The sequence below is a fragment of the Anthonomus grandis genome, chromosome 2 (genome assembly GCF_022605725.1).
Source record: "Anthonomus grandis grandis chromosome 2, icAntGran1.3, whole genome shotgun sequence".
NCBI classification, from domain to species: Eukaryota; Metazoa; Arthropoda; class Insecta; order Coleoptera; family Curculionidae; genus Anthonomus; species Anthonomus grandis.
In genome coordinates, this window is record NC_065547.1 from 20,129,130 (window position 1) to 20,155,068 (window position 25,939).

Sequence of the window (25,939 nt, forward strand, 5' to 3'; positions counted from 1 at the left end):
ATCAAGTAGGTAAAAGTAAACTTATAGTTTTAGTTTTAAAAGAATGCAAGAGGCAGTAATAAAATTGCTGTATCTTACTGCAGTCTCCTGTATATTATAAATATATATTCACAACAAAAGATTTTATTTATTTATACAAAATTTCACTATAATCAAAAAAAATATTGGATCTGAAATAGGTTTGAAACTTGAAATAAACTTGGACTGCAGCTTAATTTTAATTGGAGTTTGATTTAATTTTATTAACAATGGATTTTTGTATATATTGTGCTGAGTTGGTATTTGCTGCTATGGTTTTATAGACATATTTGAAAATATTTATATATATTGAATATTCGTACTTTATATCTCTTAGCTATGTACCGCGTACTTAATAACTTATTAATTCTTATTATCTGTTGTACTTTGAATGATGTTCTGAAATTGAATGAAAAATGTACGTTTATTAAATGAAATCCTCTGTATATGTTTACATAAATTAAAAGTTATTATAATAATATATATATTAAATACTCTATTTCAGAAGTGTGTAGAGCAATAAAACCTCATTAGGTATGCAAAAGTGGTACCTGGTGATCCACCAATATTTTATGCCACTACCTAAGTTGGGTATTAGTTTCAATGTAAAATTCTTTCTTTTCGTTGATTGCAGGTAGTGCCACCCGGTTTTGGGTCAATTTATGAGTTTTGCCCATTGTTACCCACTGATAAACATTGAAAACGGTTCGCCAAAGGCGTGCAACTGGGACTTGTTTTTTATCTTATAATTAATGTACTTAAATGCTATTTTATTTTAGAAAGTTACTTTTGTTTAAATGGAATAATATATTTTTTTCACAAATTTATTGAACATAATATGTAGAGTAAAACAGTTGAAAATGTCACTTTTGGATCTGGCACTTTTTGAACAGTGTATAACAATTTTAAATTATAATAGATTGTAGTCTTCTTCGTCATCTGACGAACTGTCATCACCTCTTGACATTATAATTAAAGGATCGACTGTCTGATCGATGAGGTTGTCAAGATCCCACATTTTGTCCTCTTGCTTAATTACATGCTGGACTGCTTTTCGCCAATTCTCTGGTGTCGCTTCCGTAATGGCTTGATCAAACAGTAGCTTAACATCTTTCATTTTAAAAGTCGTGTTTTGTCTTGCTACAAATCCTTTTACCTGCGCCCATATCAGTTCTATAGGATTTAGTTCGCAATGATATGGCGGTAAGCGCAGTACAGTTATATTATATTTTTCGGCTATATCTTCCACGGCGTATTTCATGAAACGAGTTTTGTGTAAGTTTGCTATTGCCAGCAGTTCTTTTTTTATCAAATTTGCTTCAAACGCAATACCTTTTGCAGTCAGCCAATCGATAATTTCTTGCTTTCTCCAACTTGAAGTTGGCGTCTTCTCTATTCGCCGTGAATGATAGCTTGCGTTATCCATAACCACCACCGAATTAGCCGGAAGAAATTTTATCATTTCACCAAAATAGTCCTCGAAAACGTCTGAGTTCATGTCTTCATGGTAATCTCCTGTGCGAGTCGACTCAAAGGTTAGCAGACCTTCTTTTAAAAATCCCTCTTCGCTTCCAATATGTGTGATTATAAGTCTTTTTCCTTTTCCCGAAGGTACTTTAATACCCGTAGACAGGCCTTCTATGAAAGCTGGGCGAGCACTGGTTATATTTTTGTCTTGCCACATTTTATCAAGCAGTACCGCTCCCTGCGGTACTGCTTGATAGTTCTGAAGTATTGTCGTCTCCAACAAACAATTTCGTCGCTCTCCAGTAAAAGTGCTTTGCGGTTATGCTTTTCCCAAGCAAAATCCATATTTTTTAAAGTTTTCCATAAAAGTTTTTTACTTATCAACGGAATACTGTCATCTCGGCCAAGCTCCATTAAAATTTTGTCTAGGGTGGGTATTTCCTTTTTAAAATAAAAAGAGTGAACTTTTCTTCGAATTATACATTTAGCATTTTCATCAAGGACTTTTGTAGGTCGTCCTGGCTTTTGCTTGGGAGATTCCACTTGACCTGCTACTTTTCTTTCCCGCAACAATTTGAAAATGGTGGACTTTCCAATTCCACTCATTCGAGAACATTTTTCAACAATTTCTTGCACAGTAAAACTAGGGTAATAGGAAGGGGTAATAGGTAATAGGGTAGTAGGGAATTTTTAGTACATCTTTTCGTTGGACTGAATACCTCCATTTTTTAAATATTGGGATAATAATATTGTGATTACACTACAGCGTAGCAGTGACTACTAACGTTTAAAATATGATTTAAAAGTATTTATAGTCTGTATATATTACCTGACCCCATTTTTGCATGTTACAAAGTGTTAAAAGATAGGTACCTATACAAAAGGATTAAAAGTATTTATTTAGTATTTAATCTCTTTCAAAATAAAGGCATTTAATCCGTGAAAATTAAATTCATAAATATTATAAGTACCTGCGCCTATGAACTACCACGAAATGTAGCCAAACAGAACGGAGTTCCCCAGTTTATTGCTTTATACACTTCTGAAATAGAGTACTCTATTATATATACAGACTATAAATACTTTTAAATCATATTTTAAACGTTAGTAGTCACTGCTACGCTGTAGTGTAATCACAATATTATTATCCCAATATTTAAAAAATGGAGGTATTCAGTCCAACGAAAAGATGTACTAAAAATTCTCCACTATCGCTGAGTGAAAAAGTTATTATTTTAAATGTACATGATTGCATAAAACAGGATTACCCTAGTTTTACTGTGCAAGAAATTGTTGAAAAATGTTCTCGAATGAGTGGAATTGGAAAGTCCACCATTTTCAAATTGTTGCGGGAAAGAAAAGTAGCAGGTCAAGTGGAATCTCCCAAGCAAAAGCCAGGACGACCTACAAAAGTCCTTGATGAAAATGCTAAATGTATAATTCGAAGAAAAGTTCACTCTTTTTATTTTAAAAAGGAAATACCCACCCTAGACAAAATTTTAATGGAGCTTGGCCGAGATGACAGTATTCCGTTGATAAGTAGAAAACTTTTATGGAAAACTTTAAAAAATATGGATTTTGCCTGGGAAAAGCATAACCGCAAAGCACTTTTACTGGAGAGCGACGAAATTGTTTGTTGGAGACGACAATACTTGAGAAGTATCAAGCAGTACCGCAGGGAGCAAAAGAAAGTTTTTTATCTTAATGAGACGTGGATTAACGAAGGTTATATAGTCCAAAAAATGTGGCAAGACAAAAATATAATTAAAATATAAATACCCAACTTAGGTAGTGGCATAAAATATTGGTGGATCACCAGGTACCACTTTTGCATACCTAATGAGGTTTTATTGCTCTACACACTTCTGAAATAGAGTATAGACATGTATAATTTATGAAAGTAACTTACTGAATACTTCTATACAATTTTGGGATTGGCCAAAGGATGTCTGGGCAAGACTACATGCTGTTTTTTTGATCATTTTGGTAAAAATTTTCTTATTATTCCATGATGCTACTTTCAAATAGCTGTGGGTTGAGTGGGTTGAAGTTAATAATTTGATTACTTCAAATACCATTAAAATATTTTGCGAACATTTTTTTAAAACTTAATCATCCTACAAGAAATGGTTTAGCTTAAAGTGGGGATAACAAAATTTTGCAAAAGAAATACTCCTCATATCACATCAGGGAGAAACAGAATTTGATTTGCTACTGTCTTCAGCAGCTTTAGTGGTGAAAAACAAAATTTTATAAAACAAAAATTAAAAAAAAAATTATTTTCAGGGCTGTAATAAAGACATGCATTATGCAATAATAAACGTCACACTGGCCAATTAAAATGAAATTTTCTTGAAAATAATATTGCTTAAAATTTATCTCTAATATCAAGATCTACCTTAGCCCATAAACCAATTGATGTAACTTAAAATAATACCAACTATGTACTGCGTTTGTTAATAGTTCTTTGAATAGAGCGGAAAATACAGAGATTAATATTAGTGATACTAGTGAAGTAAATTCGAATAGAAGTTACAAGATGCCACAGTAAAATTAAACTTCCTGACAAATTTGTTATTGATGTATTATTCAAAGATTAAACGTTAAATTTGTTTCATAGATATTTATCACTTTAAGGAAAGAGATGTTGTGTAAAAATTCGAAATCCTCGCATATATCGAATATTTATACAAATGTCCATGAAATTCTTCTTTTTTTCTATACGCTTAAATGTATATGATTTTGCATCTATATTTAAAAGCACTAGCCCTAGTGGTTTTGTTGCGTAATAAATGGTTGTAAGTATTACCTTAATGTATGTTTGCATACATTTTTAACGTTTTAAGACATACTTGATAAGATTCATTTAAATCCCGCGGAACAGGAATGTAGATTTTTTTTGTTTCTACTCGTTCTCAAAGACCTTATGAACGTTATGTAGCTTGTCTTTACTTTAAACAAGCATGTTCTGATTTAGGTGATTTCTTCAAGCTTTGTTGAAAAACTAGAATTAGAAATCCACTTTTTCGCACTTTGTGTAATGGTTTTATGCTAGATTATTTAGAATAAAATCACATGACACCTCTTCTGACCACCTCTCATTTTATTTTCCTCACCATTGTGTTGTGACACATATAGGAATATTGGCATTGACACCCATGAACATCATTTGAATTACCAATAGATGTTATGGCGATTGAAACCTATTCAAGATTATATCTTGCATATTGTTACTCATGGTCTAAATTCTAGTCCATACTTAGCCATCCAAATCTTACATTAACTAGTGGAAGACTATGGAAAAGAATTTATGATTGGTCAAGACATTTTTTTTCAAGTTTTGTTAATGATTTTATTGGATCTGGTCATTTAGTTAAAGGAATTATGAAATCGAAGAAGTTAATAAATTAACGTCTTTGAGATGGATTTGACCTCTTAAAGTCCTAAAGTGGGCCGCTAAAAGAGAAGAATTGTTATCCGTTGTGCTTGAAGCTTATCAAGAAGAATGTCTTCTTTATTGACGAAGGAAATTGTCCCCTAAATATCCTATTTAATGGAACCCGATGTTAGATGTCTTTTTCTATTCGGTGAAACCTATTGCTCGTGATTGCATTTATATCGTCCTAAATAGCGAAGATCTATGTTGTTTAAATTTTTTATGTCCAAGGTGTTAAATGGAATAAAATTTCTGCCCCAGAGGTCACTAACCAATTAAAATTGTAAGTCTGCCTATATTATCGTCGATTATAATTCCATGTCATCTCACCACTTTAGATGGTACATGGATATTGAGGTGCATTTTTATTATGTTTAGGGTTACGGAAAAAAAAACTATAATAATATTATTTTACCTTTTCAATTTGAAAGATAACGGAGATTAAATACTTAGAGGGCAATGAACATTTTATAAACAACATATTTAAGGTTCACGAAATATTAGCACACTATCGCGAAAACCGCAACTCGTTACCGTTAAAAATAACAGAGACACCCCGCAAAAGTACCCAAAATGGAACTTTTGCCCTGTACATGTAAGCTGCTATGTGCTAAAAACACGGTTTGTCTTTTACAAATTCATTACCCCGATTAGAGATTGCTTATTTAATTCGTTCCAGTTTAATACATTTTGTAATAACTAATTATCCAGTCGAATCAAATTGGTCTTATTCCAGTGTAGCCTTATATTAGATTTCATTAACGGCTTAAAAGTTTAGTAGGCATTTCTTGCACGAGCTCGATAAGTCTTTCTCATAATTAATATTTGGATTAATAATACCTAGCATGACGTCTTTTTAAATTTTGTATAAGTTTCCTCTAGATGGAGGGAGACGAATGATTTATTTCAAGTCCCTATTTTTCGTGCAATGGATAAGAGATATTTACGCTTTAAGAGAAATGACTATTAAAAGCTGCGGAGTAGAACTTCTATGTATAAGCAGAATTCTTTATTGACTCTCATAACTTTTGTAGCCGTTTTAACATTGGTATCCGTATCTCGAAGAACGATGAACTCGCACTTTTTTGTTATTCTTTCTTAACAACTGCCATTTTTAATAAACCATTTTTGTATATGTATTTGCTATTGTGCTACATCCAGACTATAAATACTAAATTCTAGACATGTTTTTGTTTAAAATTTATGGAAATTCAATGCCCAATCATATTTGTCTGTTGTGTATCAATACAATAGTAATAACTAAAGTAAAAATACAATAATCAATAATATACCTATTCTCACATTGTCCATGATATTTGCCCCTAATTTACGATTTTAATAAAAAATAACTTATTTACATATTTTTATTATAAAGCTACAATCGAAACTTTCTTACACTACATTTCACCTTCATAAGTTCTAAATTTTGCTTTTTGTTATTACCAAACATTAAATCAATTTACCCCGAGTTTTAGATACATATATATAGTTTATAGTTTACATTTTAACTCTTTTATTACAGGTTAGAAATGGGAAAAATACCGCCATTCTAGCGGTGGCTGTAGATGGCGGGACTACATCTGGTAACAAAAAGAAATCAGAAAGTAAAAAAGAACAAATGTTCTCCATTTACAGACCAAATACTGGCTTGCAGTTTAGACAAGAAAGCTTGGCAGAACTTGAGAAAAAGTACAAAAAGGTAAGATTGTATATGTTCACACATGCAGGTTATTCCAACTCCAAGAAAGTAGTTGTAAAAGGGTTTCGTTGAAAACAATGCGCCAATATCCATACGAGACAGATGTACTGTAATCTAATAGAGCCATCTTAAATCATGCTAAAATTTTAAGAATTTTATGTAACTTTTTTGGGTGATAATATTTTAGATCCGATATCCCGCTAGCCAGACTGGCTCTGCAGGTTTTAGCAAGGCTTCATCCCATGAGACTAAGGATGTGAATGAATTCTTACATACTGAATTTCCAAATAAGTTGATGTGAAATAGAACTGTCGTGGAATTAAATACTATACAGGGTCCTGCAACAGTGCGTCGGTCTTCCATAAAGCCTAAAAAAATAAGGTTATAAATTTGTAACCTCTTAAAAAAATGTTGGGACCTGATAGCGCATATCTGGAAAATATTTTGAAGTATACAGGGTGCTTCAAAAAAGTAGGGCGATATAAGCAGCATTTTTTTTAAACAGACTGCCACTCTTTTTATTTTATTTTTAAGACCGCCTTAGGCTACCTAGTATATGCGCTAAATATGGCTGCTTTGTCATGCGCAGTTTGACTGCAATAATTTTTTTTATAAAAAAAATCTAAAAATCATTACATCATTTAATTTCATCTTGATACTAGAAATGTTAATTAATAGTTAATTCAATATCAATATTGGACTTAATTGGGATTCTAGAAGAATGGAGAATTACTTTGACCTAAATTGTTTCCTTCTGTCATATACAGGGTGTTCGTAGTTAGCAATCATATTTTACGAATCTTAAACCTCCATTTCTCGCTTTTTTTAAATGGAACACCCTGTATATTTTTTATCCATTTAATGAAGATTTAATACATGAACATTTTTTATTATGTAAACATATTAGCTATCTTTAGCCGTTTTTAAAATATTCACGATAATAATTAAACAAGCATATTAAAAATATTTATCATTTTATTATTATTTCATTAAGTGTTCAATATGTCCTCCGTTTCATTCAAAACAAAAATTAATACGTTCCTGAAAACTTCTTTCTACTTCATGTAGCATTTGTGGAGTTACTTGAGCAAACGCATCCCGTATTCTCTGCTTCATATCTACTGCCGTTGTAGATGGATTTCTACTATAAACAATTTCTTTTACAAAACCCCATAAAAAAAATCTAATTTTGTTAGGTCAGGTGATTAATAGGCCAATTAATAGGTCCATTCCTTCCAATCCACTTTTCTTCAAAGGTTACATTTAAATATTCAGAGACATTTCGAGAAAAATGTGGAGGAGCTCCGTCCTGTTGAAACCACATTCGGTTTCTAGTAATTAATGGAACATTTGCAAGTTAGTTCTAGGCAGTTCATTTTGTAAAAATTAAAGATACATTTCTCCATTGAGATGACCATTAAAAAAATAGGGACCGATAATGGTGCTTCCAATAATTCCACCCCACACATTTAATGACCACCTATGCTGGTAGTCGATCTGCCGCATAAAATGGGGGTTTTCGGATGAATAATAATGAAAGTTATGTCTATTTACTGATCCGTTTTTATGAAATGTTGCCTCATCCGTAAATAGGACATTATTAAAAAACGTGGGATCGTTTTGTAATTTATTTCTGCTCCAAGTACAAAATTCAAGTTGTTGAAATGGTTTTGTATATCCCTATCAAAAAGTGCTTGATGTTCATGGATGTGGTATGGATGAAAATGATTTCTTTTTAAAATTCGTTGCACTGATCTTTCACTTATTCCAACTGCTGCTCCAATATTTGACTGACTTAGGTGAGGATCTTCGGTTACCGTTAATAACACATCTAACCCTTGCTCCTGATTAGTAACAGGCCTCATTCTATCTTGCTTGGGGTAACAAACACTCCCTGTCTCCACAAATCTTGCTAGTAACCTTCTAAAAGATTTTTCTTCTGGACATCTTCTATCAGGATAGCGCGCCCCATACATTCGAGAGGCAATTCTTTTCAGATTCCCCCAACACAAATATCATGTCAAGTTCGTCTTTGCTAAAATGCATTTTTAAGTATGCAATTTTCGTTCAGATTAAGATTTCTGAAACAAAACTCCAAATTTCTTTTACAAACAAAGTTACGATAATTCAAATAACTGAATACTTAAGCTGATAATACACATACAAAAATGATATTCGCACCAAAATGTCAAAAATTTATTTAGAGAAACAGGTGAAATATTTTGCTTGGCAACAAAAAAGGTATTAATACCTATATATATTTATACCTATGTTTTTTATTAAGAATACATATTTCCTGGTTCTTATTTAAACATTTTATTATCTACGGATAATTACCGTGAATATTTTAAAAACGATTAAAGATAGCTATTTATTATATTATGTTTACATAATAAAAAATTTTCATGTATTAAATCTTCATTAAATGGATAAAAAATATACAGGGTGTTCCATTTAAAAAAAGCGAGAAATGGAGCTTTGAAATTTAAAATATGATTGCTAACTACGAACACCCTGTATATGACAGAAGGAAACAATCAGGTCAGGTCCCAAACATTTTTTAAGAGGTTAGAAAATTTTAACCTAATTTTTTTAGGCTTTATGGAAGACCGACGCACTGTTGCAGGACCCTGTATATTAATATAGATACTATATATTAATATAATATTAATCTAAAGGCGTTAAATTTCTAATTTACCATAAATCATAATTTTTTTTTTATTACAAGAAAGTTTTCACATTTTACTTTAAATACATACAATTTTTGTTAATGATAGTACCTTCAGTTTTTTACTATAAATTAATTTCCGAGCTAGCTTTTTAGTTTAAGTCACAAAGCAGTTTTACCACTAATCAAAACTTATTATTTTATTTTTTATTCTCGACACGTATTTAGCTAACAAAGTTATTTAAGTATCTTCGGGAGAAGCTTAAAACTCGTTTAAAAAACCTCCCGAAGAAGCTAACGCTGTTTGATCTATCGAGCGTCTTAATTAGTGATAAAGTTCTTTTGTGATTTGAGTGTAACACCAAAGATTCCAATCATAGGACTAGTTTTTTGGTAACTTCTAAAAAATAGTGTGTTTATATATTGAAATAAATGTAATGTACAGTTGGATTTTACAAATAAAGAAATAATTTCCATATCATCCATGTTTCATATCGTTTCATCGTCAATCTGCAATTGATTTTCGTTTATTTTAAAACCAGATCGTTGCGACAAAATGATTCAAAGTCTAATGGCATCATGCGTAAATCACTTAATATGCAATGGTTTCATTTCAAAACCAACCACCCTTCATAACTTAATAAAAAAAACACGTCAATCTAGATATACAGGGGGACGTTTAATTTTATACTTGACAAAGTTCTATCAATTACCTCCTCACCTCTAGCTAACTAAGCTCACTTTGATATATCAAAAGGGAACCGCCATTATGTGACACATCATTGAGTGTGATACGTCACTGAAAAGGTATTTAACAAATTACCGAAATAAAATTTTAGTAATAATTATTTTTGTAACAAGTGTGGAAAATGAACCTTTTACTATGAATGGGAATGCCACAATTGCCTTGAATCAAGAGGATTTTATACACGTGTAGCATAAAAAAAATTACTATCGAAGAAAACATTTAAAAAAATCAAAAATACCAATATACTTTACGCACGGTAGTATAAAATAGTTATTTATGTAACAAGTGTGTAAAATGATCCTTTTTTGATGAATGGGAAACTTGTCCCATGAATATTAATAATGAATATAAATTAAATTCCCATGAATAAAAATAAGAGATTTTACACACGTGTAACATGCAAAATTTTTCTACTACTGAAGAAAACATTAAAAAAAAAATCAAAAAATCAAACGACTTTACGGTAAAAAAGGTCAAAATATTTGTTGACAAACTATAAATCAAATGTCAAATAAAAGTTTAAAAGTCTTTTTACGCAAAAACTGATAGTTTACACACCCTGGGAAGTGTGTAAAATCGGCACTTTTTGCACGGTAGTAGAAAAAATAATTTAATAAACCATCGATAAGAAAAAAATGATGATCCTCAAAAAGTAAAACGCCGTATTCTAAATTTTAAATTATAATCAGATAGCAAAGGGAAAAAAATTGTCCGAGTTCTTGGTTTTTCCCGGACTACTAGCCGGTATATTTACGTAGCTATTTATAAAATTATGCAAATTAGCCCCTATTTGAACTTTTTGTATCTCTTACAAGTGTGAATTTGTAACAAAAATTAATGAGCGAGAGAAATAAAAAAATCAAAGATGAAGCTTTCTTGCTTATCTGTTAAAAACATCACTTGTTCAGAAGCTATATTATATCCTAAATTCTATTGCTTACGAAATACTTGAGCAAAAATTGTACTAGAGACATTTTTTAAGGTCACCGTTATTACATGCAAATTTTATCGCAAGCCAAACACTTTGTCTTGGTATAACAATTATCTTGCTTTTTGATATTATTTCCTCTACTGCAAATATAATATTAATTATTTTTGTATTAAGGTTGAATCTGTAGACGCAGAAAAGTCGTGGACTGAACAATATGATTCATCAGTGAACACGTGCTCGCATGCTTATTGGCGAGGCAATTGTCGAAACGCAACTGCCGGACATGAATGTGAAGTTGGTAAGCGTTCATTTCTATATTTTGCGCAGTAGTAAAGTATAATTTTTCATATAATAATATGAAAATGAATCATATTTAATATTAATGATAGGTTTGCGTCGGCGTACATATCATGTAGTTAGCGGAAGCGTTCTGTCAGTATGGAGTAGAGTCGAGGGTGTTCTAGCTGCTAGGGGAGGAGTACAAAATAATAAGATGCAAGTGATTAGATTAAGGACCGAAGAAGATTTGAAGGTTGTGGGTGAGTATTTATTATTCAGTATGTTATTTTACCATCAATTATTTAAAAACATTTATTTATTAATTGGCCCTATACATCTTTAAAAAAATAGCATAAATCCAACAATTATTTTTTAATGATATTTCATACAATTATCATTTGATTTCACAACCTATCACTATCACGATCATAAAAACAGTAATAACAGGTATAGCAAAACGAAACGATAGAAATATTAGTATCAAAAGAACACAACAAGATCCTGATGAAACATCCCAAATTGGATTCTACCAGCCCACATCAGTTTGAAATTCTGCATCTAATGAACTTAAATAAAAATATGAATTTTATAAAAAAAACCTTCTAATCGAATACACGAAATCATATATGAAAATCTGAACAAACGTAGCAAAGTGTTACTAAGTTGAAGTAAATAAAGTTCAGAGATGTACTATTTTTGCCACTCTGACTGAACTAGTAGTAAAACTATTGTACTTAATATTTGTTCTGCAGAAAGATTAGTAAAAAAGGTGGTTTGACTTTGTATTTTTTGTAGGTATTACTAGACATATTGAATATAGCAACTTTAAAGAAGCTACAAAAATAATGTATGTTAGAATAGTATATAATTTTTTTTTAATTCTGCTGTTCCCGATGAACAACAATAGGAGAAAGACCAAACATCTGATAAAGAACTCTATAATTATGGTAGTTGTCACTAAAATTAATTTTTGATTTAAATTCTAGATATTTCTGTTGCACCTGTTTTCACCTGTAAATGTTTGTACTATGCATACTGAGGACTACAGACTGAAGAGACATGTTCCAGCAAGAGTAAAATCCAATAAAAGTACAGACCAGCATGCGTTAGCAGAGATATTTTTAAAATCTCTTGTATATCTTTTGATAAAAAGTGCCTGTCATTTTAAGTGCTTTTGATAAAATCTTAGATTTCTAAAACTTAAATCATAGGGACGAGTCGAATACAACTCGTAGATCTCTAGTTGTCACATTTGACACTGGTGTATTGTACAAGGCATATGCAAATATTCTGGCATTTGGCTGGATTAAATTCCATACAATTTTGGAAGCAGCACTCTTCTAGTCTGAAAAGATCTGGAGGAGACAACTAGAAAATATTTCAGGTTATATCGAATCTATTAACAATTAAGAAAACGCTCTATAGAAAAACTAAAAAGCCTAACATCAATATGGCAAACATTTGCCCCATTAGTACACTATGGCTAGGATAAGGAAATAAATATAATATAAGGAAAGAGTATAGTGCGATTATCTACCAGTCCACGGATTTAATGATGGATCTACAGATTTAATTTTGTTTACCGGGTGTTGACCAATATAACGAAGAAAGACTAAAAAGCCTAACATCAATATGGCAAACATTTGCCCCATTAGTACACTATGGCTAGGATAAGGAAATAAATATAATATAAGGAAAGGGTATAGTGCGATTATCTACCAGTCCACGGATTCAATGATGGATCTACAGATTTAATTTTGTTTACCGGGTGTTGACCAATATAACGAAGAAAGACAGCTATCCCTATAGTGCATAAATGACATGCTGGGTAAATGTACCCACCAAATCATTAGCCAATAGGCTGGATTGACAATACTCTTATTGGATATAACAACCTGATTATTGAAAGTTAAGTTCTGTCCTGAAGATTGAAAAAAGATATCTTTTACATGATTAACTGCGGATTGTGGCAGCTTGACGTTATGGAATTTGAGCCGTGGTAAAGTACTCAGTACCTCTTCGGAAAAAATTTAAATTTCACCCACAGTAAGGGGTTTATAGGAATAAGTTTTATACAGGGTGTTGCACCTCCAGGCGGGACATAGGAACTCGCATGTAATTTTTAAATGGGTCAAACATTGGCTCTCCTAATTTTTTTAGAGAAAAAATGTATTGGAGTAATTTAAAGAGCACTAACATCTGCAACCAACACGATAACCTTTTAATTTTGTAGTTTGCCCTTAGAAGTTATTGAAGAAAATTTTGGTGAAAATTTTATCTTTTTTGTCGCCCCGTACTTACCGGTATCGCTCAAGGTGAGAAAGTTAGGTAAGAGTAAACTGCCAAGTAAAGTTGTCATAATAAAATGTTGCTGTTAATTAAATTCCTATTGAAAATTAGTACAATCGTACACATGCACACAAATTATTATAATATAAACCATGAAATATTTTAAAAAAACTGGTAAACTTTAAGACTTAATACTTTTTATTAAAAATAATTTATTAAACCCAAAATATTAATGGTCAAATAATCCTCCGTAAGCCGCTAAGTAATGATCCAAACGGTGGTAAGACTCATTCCTAACATACCCTAATTGATAGACTGAAATTTTGTTACATTCCATCGAAATTACTAAATCAAACGAACTTACCTGTAATAAAGTTCGATTGTAATTATATGAAGTCCTCGTGAAGTAAATAAGATAACAACGTAGTCTCTCTACTCATACCGTACACCACGAAATTTAAAGAAAACAACAATCAAACAATATGACTTCATATAATTACAATCGAACTTCATTACAGGTAAGTTCGTTTGATTTAGTAATTAAATTTCGTCCTCGTTCCGTAAATAAGATAACAACGTAGATGTTTAAGACAAGTAATTGTGCAACTGTAGACTAAAAAATAAACAATCTTTAAAACAAAGATATTAAAATACAAAATATTAAATTTTTGCATTTGTAATATATACTTCTATATAAGAATTATTTCATTAAGACAATATTAAACACTTAGTAATAACAAAATAACAATAATATTGTTATATTTCTAAACATTAGAATACAAATTGACATATTTTAATATTTTAAAACATGCCCTTGCATTAATATCAGCATTACAACAGTTATTTTGCAAAAATTAGCAAAGGTAACTTGAATTCCAGCTGGCACCTAATTCAATTATATTTATTGATACACCTTTACGATCTGCCATAGATGTTATATAAAAATGAAAATTTGGCAGTATCATATCTTTTCTCAATTATAAATTATTTATCCAACGATCCCCTTCTAACGATGAAAACCCATGAGATTTTCCATTATTATAAACAAAAATTTCTATTGGAAAAAATATAACTTTAAGCAAATCAAGCTATGTGTTATGTGTGACCAGCATCAGAGATTACTAGGTAAAAGGGAATTTCCGATAGATTGTTTTAAATCTACAAGTGTTTTTCTAGTAACTAGATAAATACCCAAAAAGCCGGGCGTACATAAACTAATTATGTGTTTTACAATGTTTACTCCTTAAAAGGAATCAAATAGATTTTAGGATTTGATTTTTTTTTGTAACAAAATGAATAATTTCTCTAGTCTTTCTATATTGGCAAAAAAGTATGTAGATGAACTATTGGAACATATTGGATGAATTTGGAACATTGCCCATCCTGTCGACAACCATGATCTTGTTCCAAGGACCCGACAATTTAGCAGAAGCTCTGCTGGAGCGACTAAGAAGGAATTGAATTTTGCCGAATATAATATGTGGGTTAAGCATACATTAAAAACCAAACCAGAGATCTTATAGTATCTCCTGTCACTCTTGAAGGATGTTCCAGAACAACCATTTATCTGCAGACATATTTGCTCTTTCAATTCTTTCCGGAGAACCAATAATAATATCTGTATGTATTTTAGAGTATATATGATAAAAGTCCAAAGCAGGGTGCTAACATTACTCAAATAATTCCGCATAAGATTGTTTTATGTATGTTTTAATATGGGTTTAAAATACCTGGAAATTTTAGTATCTTTGAGCCACTTGCTCATTGAGGATTGAGGCAACCTCTGAATTTATTTTAACAAGGTACATAAGGTGGACTCAGGACAAGAACTATACCTACTTGCTAGTTCTGTATGTATTTTTGGTGCTAAAGTGCAAACTTCTGCTCTTTCTTCATGAAAGGGATAAAATATTTATTATACCAATAACAATCTACGAAAAGATCATTATAAATTTTTTTTTGAATAAGGAAGCCTTTTATAGATGCTGGTGGATATAAAATTTCTTATAATATTATAGCAAACTAACAACAAACTTTGTAAAATTTCTAATTATATTTTACATTAAACTCTCCTAAGAAAGAGAGGGATAATACTATGTATTAAGCTATGAATTCTAAGAAGAGATTATTGAATAAGTAAGAAAGGCATATTTTAAAAAATGAACAAGTTTTGTAAAATATATAGACAATATTTTTGCTGCCCTTGTCTTTCCATTGCTATCTTTCTCATCAGAATTTTTATTTCAATATATTTAAGCGGACAAGTTTTCAACTTAGGCTTGACCTTTTTAAATATTTAGGGTTAGCATTTGGTAGTTGTCGATCTGAAATATGCCATAATATATCAGAAAACTGATAACAAATTTTGCAAAATTATACCATAATAATTCGCAAAATTTCAAGATCCTTTATCAATCATTTGCATAAATGATGTTAAGTAAGACCGGGCATTTAATGGTTGTGGATCTAAATATGCCATAACAACAAAACTTGTAAAATATACCATCATAAATTACAAAATTTAATATGCCATTCTTGCTTTTTATTAGTAAAATATACCATAATATTTAATAGGATTAATCCATCATTTGCGGAACGATTTAATTATTTAATTTTTTTATTTAATTATCCTATAGAAAATTTAAGTCAAATTTAAATCAATAAAAATTTAAGTCCTTATCAGTCACTTGCCTAAATGATTTTTAAGTAAGGAAGGGCATTTAATGGCTGTGGATCTTCATTTTCTTATGTGAAAGATATCATAATATTTTGTAGCATTCTGTTTTTTGCATGAAACGGATTATAGCATCTATGATCTTACCAAATTTTTAAAAGAGGTCATTTTTATAAATGATCTTAGGGGGTTGTGGATCTAAAATATTCCATAATATCTTAGAGATCTTACAACAAATCTTGTAAAATATAGTATGCCATTTTTCTTTTTCTTATGAAATAATATATCCTTATTATTTATAGTATTATTGTGTCATTTGTAGCAGAACAATTTTGATATTTATTATCACATAAAATTTAAAGAGATAATTATAAATTATCTTTATAAATAATATTAAAAAGAGCATTGTGTGCTTTATGGGGCGTTTAATGGTAGTAGATCTAAAATATGGCATATTAGAAAACTTAATATTTTATACTTATTACATTTTATATGCCCTTCTTTTTACTTTTTTATAAAATATGTCCTAATATTTTGAAACAATAGTTTCCTAAGTAATTAAATTTAAAAAATATTCTATAATATTAATCTATGTAAAATATGCTATATTTTAGAAAATCTACGACAATTTTTGTAGTATATATACCATAATCATTTTTTTTCAATTTTTTTCAATCACATTTTCAATTAAACCTTTGAAAAATATTTCATATTTTATGACAATTAAAGTTACTCCGACCCCTTTATCAGCTTAACAAAATCAATTAATTTCTTTCAACAATCTTCGACCCCTTTATCAACTTAACAAAATCAATAATCACATTGACAAAAGAACTACACAGGATGGGATTTCTCCAGGATATTGAGCACTTTAATACTTAAAACTCACATCTTGAAAACCTATATGCTAAGCGCCCTGAAGAAGGCGTAATATCTGCCAAAACATTGGCAATAAAGGAAAGAAAGTTTTTCTTGAAGAGCTTCGATTTCAATTGACTCCTTATCCAACAAAAATGACCTATTTCTATGTGAACATGCTGCAATAGTGCAATATTTTAAAAACATTATCAATAATTTTTTAAATCATTAATCATAATATTTTAGCAAAACAACAAATGTAAAATATACCATAATAATTTACAATTGTTTAATATGTTGCTTTCATCGTTCTTAGGTATATTATTTTGACTTAAGAGAACTATTTTTTTAACTAATGAATAAGAGAATTGAAAATATTTATTCAATGTAAAATATGTTCATCAATATTATAATTAAGAATCAACTAATAAATACATTTACCTGCCATTGACGGCAAGCAAATATTGGCCGTATAAAGGCCACATCGTCATCATCCCTCGTTAAAACAACATTCAGTTGTCCTGTGTCGACCTTGAAATAGTGGACCATGGGCGAAATCGAGATAAGGCACCCCTTTCAATACTCGATTGCAATTTTTAAAACATTTTCTTGTATTTTTTAATTTTAAGATCTTGTACTAGATATAGTCATCCCTATCCGGGTCTACACTAGGCTGACCTGTCTTTTGCTTAATTTGACTTACCCTAAATATAGTTACACATAAAAAACAAACTAATTGCGAAACAGATGAAAATAAAAGTTTAAACTAACTCGGACCATCGTGGGAGCCCTTGCGACCAGGGGAGCGGGGATTGTTTTCTTTAAATTTCATGGTGTACGGTATGAGTAGAGAGACTACGTTGTTATCTTATTTACGGAACGAGGACGAAATATAATCGCATTTTTTAATTCTTTGAGATTTGAATAATTCTTATCATTGTAAATTTTATTTTTTAAATGGCCCCACAGAAAAAAATCGTTGGGAAAGAGATCAGGAGACCTTGGTGCCCAATTTATTACGTGTCGCAGGTCAATAACATTCCTATTGAAAGCGTTATTTAGATATTCCCGAACAGCAAACGTAGTATGCGTCGGGCAAAACCATCTACTTGATACCAAACCTCTTGATTTTTCCCGGCAAGATCGTTTAAATTTGGCACAATTTGTTCCTTAAATAGGTTTTTTAAAGCTTGAAACACAGTTGTATGATCAATGCCTATGATCTCTCCTCGTACATTTCTTGTACTTTATTTCCTTCATTTTCTTCCACATGTAAAAAACACTGAAGTCTATAATTTTTATCGTTTTCTTGTATTTGATGATTGTTTCGTTCATTGTTGGCCTCACATTTGGAATTATTTACTACAGTGCGCTTTTGTCAAAGTGCTGAAATTTTGTAACAGTTCTATTAACTGTTGATTTTCTTGGTATTGGCCTATTTGGAAAAAAAGCTGCAAACAAGTCTGAAATTTCTCGGAAAGTATTGCCTTGCTAAAAACCATTTAACCATTAGTACTTTTTCTTCAATAGTGTAACTTATAGCTGACATAACATGATATTATGACAAATTATTTGATATTTATCACCAGTCAAGGTAATAAATTTTCGCTGGCATACGTGTGAATACAAGGCAATAAAAAAATACAAATTTTCGCAAATATTTTTGGGTGTTACTTCTAAACGGACAAACCAAGAATTACAAGTTATTTTATTGGTTGCAGATTTTGGTGCTCTTTGAACTATTATAATACATTTTTTCTCTAAAATAATTAGGGGACTTTGACCCTATTATAAATTACATGGGTTTTCCTAACCTGTTTATGTTACAAGGTTACATTACAACTTTGGTGTGACACTCAAATTACGAGACAGTTTTACCACTAACCAAAACTCTTTATTTTACACTCGACGTGTTTTGCTAACAATGTTAGTATCTTTGGGAGAAGATCAAAACTTAACTAAAACTACTTACAAGTGGCCTTAGATATTAAAGGTGTAACTAACTAATAGAGCAGAAAATCCAATGAATCATGACCGAACAAGTCTTAAACACTTAAGTAATTTTAAGTTGCCTAATCCTACATAGTGACCAGTATTTAAAAAATGTTCAACCAAACTTCAGTTTTCAACTCTTTCATATTTCACGTGAGCTACATGTCTTTAAATCTGACATTAATTGATCTTCTGGTTTGTCCTATGTAGTTTTTATCACAATCGTTGAAATTATGCTAATTCTTATAAAAAGTACTAGTATATAAGACCACTTGTAAGTAGTTTTAGTTTATTTTTAATCTTCTCCCGAAGATGCAAACGTTGTTAGCGAAACACGTGTCGAGAGTAAAATAAAGAGGTTTAGTTAATGGTAAAACTGTCTCGTAATTTGTGTTGATTTTCGATATAATTTTGATTTCAATTAGGGTATTTATTTAAAAATATTAAGTGACTGGCGACTGCGGCTTTACCACAAAAGTAAAGCTTTCTTTATTATTTTAATTTCAATGTGAATTTAATTCGAATGTATACTTCAAGTATTCGACGTTCGAACTGATACGGAAAATTATCTGATATTAAAATAATATGGAAATAGTGAAACGTTTCCGGGAATGAATAGATCATTCATAAAAAAGGTTATTTATTAGTACGTTTAGGAGCATAGACCGACAGTTTTGAGAGAGACTTGGTCGAGATCGTTAACCGGCTACGGATCGCAGGTTTTTACCTTTACGGATCGATAGTTTGGCATTATTTTATTATGAAAATTTCACTATTTCTTTTTGTTAACGAGTGTTAAAATGGAGCCTGAAAACAAATAATAGTGATTCTCTGACAAATCTATTTTTTTAAATTTATCAATATACGAGTTCTTTTTTAATGTAAAAACCTCAGAATCGAAAAATTCATAATTAGAATTAAATCACAAAGAGAAATTAAAGCCTTGTCGAAATTGAAAATTTAAATATTTTTATTAATTTGTTAGGATTTACATGTGGCGCTATCTTTTAAAAACTGCTTTAACAATTTAGATACAATTTTATTCGACAAAATCAAGGAAAGCCTAAAAAGTAAAAAATTAAAACACCTTACATCAGATGTAAGGCGCTCATTTCGCGATTATGGCGCTCAGACCGCCTATTGTGTTTTTCGATATTCGATTTGGTTACCTTTAAATTTAATAAAGTGTAAATAATTTGCATGATTCGAAGCTAAAATAGATCGCTAAACAAAATAATCGAAGAAGAAACCCTTTGACCATATTTAATTTATTCCGCTGTGAAATTCTTTTTCTTGTACTTTTCTAAGATGCGAAAAGTAACCAATCACGAGAGCGGATTAGATGTCAGAAAACCGGTAACTAAGCACGACTACGCCTCATTAATAACCTGAAGATAACTGCACAAGAAAAAAGTGACGGTCTATCAACATAAATCACATTTCAACACCAATCTGGTTCTGTTGAGAAATTGGGCTCAGTCCATATTTAACCTAGCGATAATTAACCCAGAAATAATTATCAAAAAATAAAACAAAAACTGAAAATTAAAGCATTAAAACGCCTAATTAAATAGAAAATAAGTGCGGGTATACACGATCCGGTTTCAATGGATGCAGTAGAAACGGATACGTTGCTACCGCATGGTTACCGCAGGATATACGCGATACGTTGAAAACGGATATGCACTAAGAAAAATTCCAAAATTTAATTTCCTTCGAGACTCATCGAGAAATAATATCTTTATTGCTTAGAATTATTTAAGCAGAAGATTTTTTTGCGAGGGTCAGTATAAAGTAAACATTAAAGGCATCCATATTTTGAAAATGGTGTAGAAAAAAAAATCGACAAATTTGATACAAATATTCGGCAGTATAATGATAAGTTTTTCAATTATTATAGAATGTCTAAAAAATCATTTGGCGAATTGTTAACTACATTAGAACAAGATATTTAATGTAATAATTTGGGTGAAAATGACTAAAAACGCGCGTTACAAACATGTGTTGGCTAGGACCATCCTGTCGTCCGTTTCTCTTCCGTCTAGTAGTAACGCCTCCTATTTGTTGTCGTACCAATGCTGTACCGCTGCATTTCTCCCGCATTCGTTTAAACCGGATCGTGTATACCCGCCCTAAGGCAACCAGTGTAAGGTCATATCTATATTTAAATTTGTTTGTCAACATATCGCTTGAGCGTGGCGCATTAATTTTTCACAGCTGTTGACCACACAACTGGAATCGTTAATGTCAGAAATTTGATCCGATAAGAAAATGAAAGTGGCATATTGTCTTTAGAAAAATCAATAATGACTCATAATTGCTTATTTTCCCAAAGCAAATGCCAGTTAAACATAGCGAAAATCTCTTTTCCCAAACATAGATAAAACATGAATAGCAGAGTAAGGTGAACATTAAAATTCAACAGCAATTTATTCCCCTAAATTATTTATAAAATGAATGAGGTTAAGTAGCTATGAAACCTTTCATCACCATGAGATAATCTCTGATTGTTTCCTACTATACCATGCGAAAAAAAATTTGAAGAGTTTGTGGATACAACAGATTACCTTACGAGCATAGAATATAATAAGTCCCTCTAGAAGGCTCAGGCTTATGAAGGAACGCGAACCGCGATAGGTGCTCTTTCGACCCAATATTTCAGCTAAATTTAAATAAGCGCCACCGACATCTGCTTTTGGCTGCGCGACGTTATCATGGTTTAATTTTTGTAGAGTTTTTGAAGATAATATTCGGTTTTCAATTACCGTTTTTGATGTGGATAGTGGGGAAGGCAAAGAAAGTACATCTGCCTATATTTTTGTGGAGTAAACTGTTCAAATATCTTTGCGTTAGCAAGAAATTGCTAATAAAATATTTCACATAATTAGTTCTAATAAAAAAAAATAAAATGGTAATAAATTTATTGGGAAGGTTATAAATGAATTTTATTGACTAGTAGATATAAAGAAGAATTACTACTTACTGAGAAAAAATTTAACATAGGTTTATTCATCCGTACAACATATTAAACTTATAAATATATATAAAGATTAAGCAATTAGTCAAAAGTGAAGACAATTCAGCCTGCTCTTCACTTTTTACAAACTAACCATTATTTCATCGGACTACAGGTAACAAACCGTTATATAGATAAACATACATATATTAGCTAAACGAGTAACATCAAAAACAACAAATATTCTTCTTCAAATAAAACAAATATAGTATTTGTGGTCTGAATTATGCGATTAAAACATGGTGGTCGAGAGTTTTTTCCACCATTTTACTTTTAACAACTTCTTTCGAAATTTTATCATAGTGATAAATAAATTTTTACTTCGATTTAAAATTTCATTTATCGTTGTATTTTTATTATTCAAACCACAACGATAAGGATTTTTGTCAAATAAGCCATTCGCTGTTTGTTGCATCAAAGAGGTTGTTCATGGTACTGTCTTTGAACCATCGACATTCCGCGCGGTGCTACTGTCTTAAGTGTACATACAAACTAAAACTTTTCCTATTTCATTAATTTTTTATCGATTTAAAAAACATATTTAATTGAGTAATATTTCGTAGATTTTAAAATTAAAATATTAAATGTTTTAATTCTTTTTATACATTTTTGTTTTTAACTAAAAGCAGAGAAAAAGCCATAAGCCATTGTGAAAAGTTTTAAGATATTAATTTTCAACCTCATATTTTAAATATAAGCCTTAAAATATTCAATTTTTTTACTATAATCTAAATGCTATGGTTTTTTTCTTCCATCTTGACGTTTTATTATATAAAATATATTATTCCTAACCCAATAATTAATTAAAAGAAATTTTTTCTACTACCGTGCATAAAGTGCTCACTTTACACACTTCCCAGGTTGTGTAAAGTTTCACTTTTTACGCACTAGTGCGTAAAAAGTAATTTGACTTTTATTTGACATTTAATTTATAATTTGTCAAAATATAATTTGATATTTTTGATTTTTTCTATGTTTCGGTAGTAGAAAAAAAATTGTATGTTACACGTGTGTAAGATCCCCTTTTTTTATTCATGGGAATTGTCAATTGTGATAATTCCATGCAAATTCCATGCGACAAGTTTCTAAAAACTAGATCATTTTACACACTTTTTAGATACATAACTATTATATCCCCTAATATGTATCAAAAAATTAGGTTTTTTAGCAAACGAAAGCTTATTAATAATTCAAATCAATCGACTTTTTAAATTTGGTTTAAAATCAGTCATTTAAATTAAAAATAGCCCTTGTTAAATAAGAAATAAAACGTATAATTGCAAATATCTCAAAAAACAAAAAAATCAAAATCCTATATGCCTTAGTTCTCCTGTCGACTCCCTTTCCTTATAATATTGCATTGTTTTATAATTTTTTTATAAATTATGTATTAAACAACTTGCTTCCTGTCTATTATGCTAATGTGTCCCTATGGTATCCTATAAATATGATTAAAGAAAAATTTACCAGTTTTTTAAAATCTCGAACTGAAATTAATATTATTAAGGGTAAGAACATAACAAATCCAAATGTCCACTGTTTAGTAAAAACTTTAATTCCCTCGACGCGTTTCGGTTGTAGCCTTGTCAAAAGCAGTCTTGAACAAGAGAAAAACGACAATAACATATCTATTTTGACAAAGCACCTAAATCTATTTATGAGTAGATGTAAATGTATTTATGAGTATTTTCTGTTTTGTTGTTTTTGATGTTGCTCGTTTAGCTAATATACATATGTATGTTTATCTATATAACGGTTTGTTACCTTTAATCCGATGAAATAATGGTTAGTTTGTAAAAAGTGAAGAGCAGGCTGAATTGTCTTCACTTTTGACTAATTGCTTAATCTTTATTTATATTTATAAGTTTAATATGTTGTACGGATGAATAAACCTCTGTTAATTTTTTTCTCAGTAAGTAGTAATTCTTCTTTATATCTACTAGTTAAAAAGATTAAAAATAAGAGATACTAAAGAACAAAACTCAATTTAAAGAAGCAACCTGTGTTTTAAACCTTTTTGGCTCGCTCCGGTAGGCTCACCGCTCGAACATATTATGATATTATCACACCTGGTGGTAGCGGCTAGTTTTAAGTAATTTCAACTGTATATAGTATCTTTATTATCGTATTATTATCGTTTACGTATGATGTTATCAGTAAGTATTTTAATTAAAAATTAGTGCTTCTATTGTCTCTTGTAATGTATGGGAGTGACGTTAGTTTTGTCCTTTAGTATCTCTTATTTTTAATCTTGTTAATTATGTACCTTCTCGCCATAGAAATAGTGAAATTAGTTTAATATTCTTAAGGGGCATTTACGCTAATTTAATTTCTCGCTATCAACTTTTTGAATTAGCCAAAATAAATTGTTAAATTAGATAGATGGTTTTCTGTTTGCGATTTTATTGTATAAAACAATATTATTATGAATTCTGAACAATAAACTACTCAATGATTTGTCAAAAACAGCCGTAAAATTGCAAGAAAAAAGAGTTTTTAAAGGGGCCTTTTCTGGAAAAATATTAAACTTATTAAAATATACTGTCGGCCAATTTTATTTCGGATATAATTAATCTATCTAACTTTTATTTAAATATCATCATATTAAAAATTCGCGTTGTTGTTTCAAAATAGTAAGATTCATACTAAAATATATGTATTATTTAGGTTTATGTAATATACTGGGTATAAAAATATGTTGTGACTGGCTGAGAAATACAGTATTCCCCTATTTATATTGCTGTTGCCCATCCCGTAGACAATAGACTCATCATTGCACGCGAGCATTTCTTAAAACAATTTTGTATATACTGGTAAATAGAATGAAAAGATCTAGGCCAACTTTTTCAGTGGAATAAGATAGAAATATTATTAGAATATATGGCCGACAATTAATTATTATATCGTTCTACGTATTTACAATTTATACAGCACATATAAAAAATACAACTGTCCAACCCTGTTCATACTCAATGTTTAAGTCCGCTATAAATTTATCACGTATGAATGTAATTATTACGAGAATACAGATTACATACTCATATTTTTCGCCCTAGACGGTACCGTTACACTCGGAGGTCACTATAATTACATTGATGCAGAAATATTCTACAAATTTTTTTTGATAATTTAAAAGACAAATTTAATTTATAATAATTTTAACATTGTTTAAATATTTAAAATGCGGTTTTAAAATGCAAAAGCCTGTTATGCCATCCATAAAAACTATGATGGTTTAGAGTGAGATACCGAAATTAAAAACACGAGCAGTAATTAATTTTAACGTAAAAACAAATATTTGCTAAAAGTTTTTATGGATACCCAAAAAAAAATGCAAAGATAATCTTTGTTTTTCACCGGCAAGATACCGCAGTGTAAATTTTGTTCAAAGTTCTGGATTTTGTCAGCCATTGCCATGCTAGAATAACAACAAAAAACCGGCTTTACCTATTGATTTTTTTTAGGTACCGTAATTCCTAAAAATTGCGTAGAAGCTTTGATAGAGGCACTGTCTTCAGATGCTGAAAAAGTGGAGGAAAAGACATTCTAGGAAACAACTCGAGACTGAATTGAATGGGAAAGAAAGCTTCTCAATTGTTTTTATTTTTCTAGATTTTGTAACTATTACAGGGCAAAAAAGTATTTTAGCGCACTCTTTAATGATAAGTGAGTCCAGATAACTGTAAAATAGGTTTGAAGTGGAACCAGAAAATTGTTAGAAGCGTTAAAACCCAAATTTGATACTTTATATAGACATATACACAATAAAAACTATTTGGATTTAGCGGTTTTTGAGTACAGCGACAAAATTTGGGATAAAATAAGAGCAGCGTAAAAATTATTGTTAAGCTTTACGTTTAGATT

The 25,939-nt window shown here is 30.5% G+C and overlaps 1 protein-coding gene across 3 annotated transcripts in view; it reads left to right on the forward strand.

Moving 5' to 3' along the window:
- LOC126748895 (protein strawberry notch) overlaps positions 1-25,859 on the forward strand; it is a 197,884-nt gene extending 172,025 nt beyond the window's left edge. For all 3 annotated transcript variants that reach the window (XM_050458439.1, XM_050458431.1, XM_050458448.1), the window contains 4 exons: positions 6,444-6,620; positions 11,142-11,265; positions 11,357-11,506; positions 25,540-25,859. In XM_050458439.1, coding sequence (XP_050314396.1) covers positions 6,444-6,620; positions 11,142-11,265; positions 11,357-11,506; positions 25,540-25,625 — 537 coding nt within the window. In that variant the 3' untranslated portion in view covers positions 25,626-25,859. The remainder of the gene's footprint in view (positions 1-6,443; positions 6,621-11,141; positions 11,266-11,356; positions 11,507-25,539) is intronic.
- Positions 25,860-25,939: the final 80 nt, after the last annotated feature.